The sequence below is a fragment of the Coregonus clupeaformis genome, unplaced genomic scaffold, assembly GCF_020615455.1.
Source record: "Coregonus clupeaformis isolate EN_2021a unplaced genomic scaffold, ASM2061545v1 scaf0506, whole genome shotgun sequence".
Taxonomy (NCBI): domain Eukaryota; kingdom Metazoa; phylum Chordata; class Actinopteri; order Salmoniformes; family Salmonidae; genus Coregonus; species Coregonus clupeaformis.
In genome coordinates, this window is record NW_025533961.1 from 323,030 (window position 1) to 328,304 (window position 5,275).

Below are 5,275 nucleotides of genomic sequence, written 5' to 3' on the forward strand. Positions count from 1 at the left end.
TAGACAGGACCTACACCGGTCATGAACAGACCATCACAATCCAGCAAGCTTTGCGGCAAAGATTTCTGCATAGTCTAAGGTTGGCTACATCTAAACACCAGCCTTTTCCATGTGAGATGATTTAGATGGTAAGCAGGCCATTGATTATTTTCAAATCAAATTTTATTAGTCACATACACATATTTAGCAGATGTTATTGCGGGTGTAGCGAAATGCTTGTGTTCCTAGCTCCAACAGTGCAGTAGTATCTAACAATTCACAACAATACACACAAATCTTAAAGTAAAATAATCGAATTAATAAATATTTTTAATATTAGGATGAGTAATGTCTGAGTGGCATTGACTAAAATACAGTAGAATAGAATACAGAATATACATATAAAATGAGTAAAGCAGTATGTAAACATTATTAAGGTGACTAGTGTTCCATTATTAAAGTGGAACATTACATGTGCTTGCAATTATGATCTGGTGATTAGAACTACCAAAAATGTTTAAATTCAAGGTTGTATTTGAATATGAGTCATCTGCCTGTTTATGACCTAGGTATTTGTGTAATAAAGTGTTCATGAATATAAAAAATACCATCACTATGTAGCCTTCCCAGATACCATGTGTGATGTTTCATGCAAATAAGACACAGAGATTTTCTTTTTTTAAGAACATTGTTGTATTTAACAATGGAATTTTAGAAATAAATAAAGCATATACAATTGAACAAAAAAAGTTTAAAAATGTCAACTTGATGAATGATATTGCCATAATGAGACAACAGCATTTCACTTGACACAGGTAGAAAGTATTGCATTGTTCAATGATTGTGGACCAGAGAACGCCTCTCATCTTCATATCATTTACATACCCTTGCTCAAGTACAAAACAACAAAATGGGTGTATGAAAAGTAATCAGTTACCACCTGGTATCGTAACAATAATGTGCAAATCAATTAAATAATACAGTATTGCATCACTTAAAAGTGCTCTATAAAAGGTGCCAACATTCTTCAAAAAAGAGGAGGAGAATTAAATCCTGTTTCCCCAGAAGCCTTTGCTCCTGGCTCTGATCGTCGCCTGGAGAACTGTCTCTTTAACATGAAAAGAAAAACAATGAACCATTTCACAGGAGTCAGTCCAGTGGCAGCACACACAAGCACTTTTCTACTTTATCTTTTCCCAGTGGTCTGATATCCCAGTGTCTGTTTCTTAGGGGTGTTTGTGCGTAGCTGGGAAATCATCCCAATTAGAAAGTAGACTGGATCTACTAGACATTGGTGGAGTAACAGTGATAAGACAAAAAAACAAGTCAACAACAGGTTCATAGGTCAGTTCCCAATTAAGTATCCCTCCTCCAACAAGCATTAGGCCAATCAAGATATATGGTCTGGAAAGAAATAGTACCTATGTAACAGACAACACTATGCCTCCATACATGGATGAAAAACGACACATTCTTATCTTGAGAATTAAAACAATTATTATTGGTAAGGCAAAAAAACACTTCTCAAATATCCTGTCTGTATCGATAAACGAATACACATAAAAACATGATCAGAAATACACAACACAATGTAGTGCTTTGGTGGCAACTGGAAGAGAGAGAAACGCATTATTGCTCTACTTGGGGGAGAATACATTGTCTGTATTGCAGTGTTGACTTGAAACGTTATTGTTGTGTAGAGATTTCCCAGTTTATCTGCCTCAGTCTGTTTGAAAAGAAAAGACGCTGGGGTACTTGAGCACATCCAAAAGCGCCAGAAAAAACATCCTATACCTTTTCTGAACAAGGCACTGACCATAAAACAGAAAAAACTAACTTTCCCCTCAAAAGCATATCTGTCCATCTGACCGAGCCTATTACATGGAACACCAGGGGTTGCCCGGCTGTGTAGCAAGGGCTCAGACGTTCAATTGGCACCGTCTCAGAAAGCTAGTCTCTTTATCTCAACGGCCTCTCCTCCTGCACAAGGGGGGCGCTTTTATTCTGTCATTCATCAGCAGTCCTACTCCAGGAGAAGAGAGGAGAGGAGGGGGTGCATGGGAGATAGGATGGGGATGTCAGGGACAGGAAGCTGGACAGGACGCTAGTAGAGCACCTGTCACAACTGAAGAGCCTCCTGCTCTCCATCAGGAAGCCACTAAATGACTGAGCGCTCTTTCTCTCTCTTTCCCCCTCCTCCCCTCTTTGCTCTTTCGTTTTCTCTGCATCTCTGCACACAGCCATTCACCCCTCTCAGCAAGACTGGAGAGGCTTTGGAAAACTCCACAGGAAATGAAAGAGATGGACTGCAACTTAGAAGTCTGCCGCCCCGTCCTTCGCACTAAACCAGGGGAACTGCATATCTTCTTGAGCCTGTTTTCAGAAAAAGCTTATTTAATGTTCATTAAATAGTGATGAGTATGTGTGTCATATTCTATACAGTTTTTTGAGTCAGGCAGCAGCATAGGCACCCTCAGTTTTTAATTGTCAATGGACCTTTCAGCTTATACCAGTTAGGAGAAGAGAACCTCTCTCTCTCTCTGCCCTGGATAGTGAGAGGAATGGGGCTGACAGGAGCCCCCCGGGTCAGTTCAGTGTCAATATCTGTCTGTGGGGGCGGGGCATCAGCAGCTGGGCGAGGTTGTGATTGGACTGTGCAGGTAGGCCAGGCTGCTGGGCTGGCCATGTGCTACCACGGAGACGGGGAAGCTGAATATGAAGGGCGAGGTGGGAGTGGAGGAAGACTTGGGGCCCAGGCTGGCTGCCGAGGGGCTGGCGGCCTCCACCGCACATGACGTGGCCAGCACCTGGGACTCAAACTGCAGCAGCTGACCCATGAAGCTGAAATTAGGGGAGATGATACTGCGGCGTTGCTTGACGAACTCAAAGGCTTCGTCCAGGCGAACACGCTTCTTCTTCATCAGGTACGCTAGGCAGATGGTGGCAGAGCGAGAGATGCCCGCCTGGCAGTGTACCAGCACACGCCCGTTAGAGTCTTTTACCGAGTCTGAAGAGAGACACAGAGAGATATGGGGTTCAGAATTGACTCCAGGATATAGATATGCACAGGATAGGTAATACATAGTGCTCAGGATGATCTGTTGTCATGGTCCATAAGCTTTGTTGATAGACACTTCTAATAAAGCTGTGTGTGTGTCAGTCACCAGATCTCCACCCAATTGAACACTTATGGGAGATTCTGGAGCGGCGCCTGAGACAGTGTTTTCACCCACCATCAACAAAACACCAAATTATGGAATTTCTTGTGGAAGAATGGTGTTGCCTCCCTCCAATAGAGTCCCAGACACTTGTAGAATCTATGCCAAGGCGCATTGAAGCTGCTCTGGCGGCTCGTGGTGGCCCAACGCCCGATTAAGACACTATATTGGCGTTTCCTTTATTTTATATACAGTTTCCAGTATATCCTGCATCCAAGACACCTACAGCAGCCCTTTCCATACATAAACATTTCTCACCATGAGAAATAGCAACAACAGGGGATATGCCCTCATCACAGGGAGGCCATTCTGAGTAGTAATGCACACATATTTCTACATAGGTAGAATTTCATAAATACTAATTAAAACACAGACATGTGGTATCCCGTTCTATACAAGTGCAGTCGTGTTCTCTCGCGTGCACACACACAGGTAACTCCAACTAACGCGGCGGCGCACCCAAGAACAGTGGATGAGTCAGACTCTGATCCCTAAGCAGCCAGCTCTGACGCATTTAAGCCCATACACGCTTATACACACACACACACACACACCTCCAAGCCTACTGGGGTCTCCACACAACATTGCAGAGGTTTTCATGTGGAGTGTGACACACCATAGAGTGTGTGTATTCCACCAAGATGGAACTTCTAGGAGCTACGCCCTCCTATCCTCCCTCATGCTAATCCCTAACCATTAGAGCCCCCAATGACTATAGCTCAGCACTCCTCTCCCTCCGTCACCCATATCAACAAAGCATTTTGAGCATGGGCAACACTCACACTGAGATTCTGCATGCGCACATTATTTACTAGCTATTTATTACCAATTATTTATTCTAAAATGTTCTCCCTTCAGTTAGGCTATTACCTGGCACGGAATGAAAATGTTCTCTCAAATACATTATGCCTCCCAGGTTAGAAAAATACTTCAAACCATTACTCATACACTAGCATTAATTACCAAAGGAGCCATCTGTACAACATGTTCTTGAAAAGCTATCAATTAAAGTAAGAATCTCTTCCCTGCAAGAAGACAACCTTCCATCACATGACCAAATTAACATTCTACTGAGCTATAATGCAGCTGGACCATGTAATTCTCCTTCTGCTCATGATGATGATGAGGATGAAGAATATGTATTAGTTTGCGTCCCAAATGGCACCCTGTTCCCTTTATAGTGCACTACTTTGACTCGGGTTAAAAGAAGTGCACTATAGGGAATAGGGTGTCATTTGGGATATATCCTATGTATTCTTCTAAGAAATTGAAACTTACCGATAAACTCAATGGCTTCTATGAACCAGGAGCTGATGTCCTCTTTGTGGTTGTCCTCCACAGGAATGCACTTGTACTGGTAGACCCCCTCGAAGTGGTTGGGACAGTTAGAGGACACATTGAGCAAGGCCGAGATGCCCATGCCGTCCAGCATGTCCTTTTTGGAGGCATGGAAGGCACTGCCAAGGTACAAGAAGGGAAGAATCTCCACTGGACCAGCCTGGAACATTGAGAAGACAACGTGGGCATTAATACAGAGCCAAGAGAGAATAGAGGCACGTTTACAGTCATAATGTATTTTTCAAACATCACAAAGTAACACAATTAATAGGACTGGAGAAACAGCCTATTGACAATTTAAAATCATCAATAAATAAAAAGGTTCTGATAAATACAATTTACAGTGTGCACTTTTTATGTGCATGATTTTAATAGAAAGGTGGCAGCAATAGGGGTCTGAAATGTGATCGTATAAAATATAGGCCAATCACCAATGACAATGATTTTAACTCCAGCAGGTTATTTATCTCTGAACAGCTTATTGATTTGGGCTCTGTTATGTCATTGCTGATATGGGCCCCGCTTCAAACGGCAGAAATGATCGATAAGGCCTATGTAAAACAGATATGCATAGAGAAGGTAGGCCGGGGCAATGCTCGTCAAACACAGGCCTACCACCCCTTCCAGCAGGGAGAGAAAAAACGGAGGCACAACTGGTGCTCTTATCGAGCCCGGAAACCAGTAGATGGCCAGAACTTACGAGTCCCCTAGTATTTCACTCAATGCCACATATTCAGTCA

General features: G+C 42.9%; 1 protein-coding gene across 1 annotated transcript; it reads right to left on the minus strand.

The window, feature by feature from the left end:
• Positions 1 to 213: 213 nt before the first annotated feature.
• On the minus strand, positions 214 to 4,821 carry LOC121582214 (dual specificity protein phosphatase 4-like). Its single transcript, XM_045215769.1, has 2 exons — positions 4,476 to 4,821; positions 214 to 2,986 (listed from the first exon to the last, which is right to left on the minus strand). Exons 1-2 carry the CDS (start codon positions 4,702 to 4,704, stop codon positions 2,604 to 2,606), a joined length of 612 nt encoding a protein of 203 aa, XP_045071704.1. The 5' UTR covers positions 4,705 to 4,821; the 3' UTR covers positions 214 to 2,603.
• Between the last annotated feature and the right edge of the window lie 454 nt (positions 4,822 to 5,275).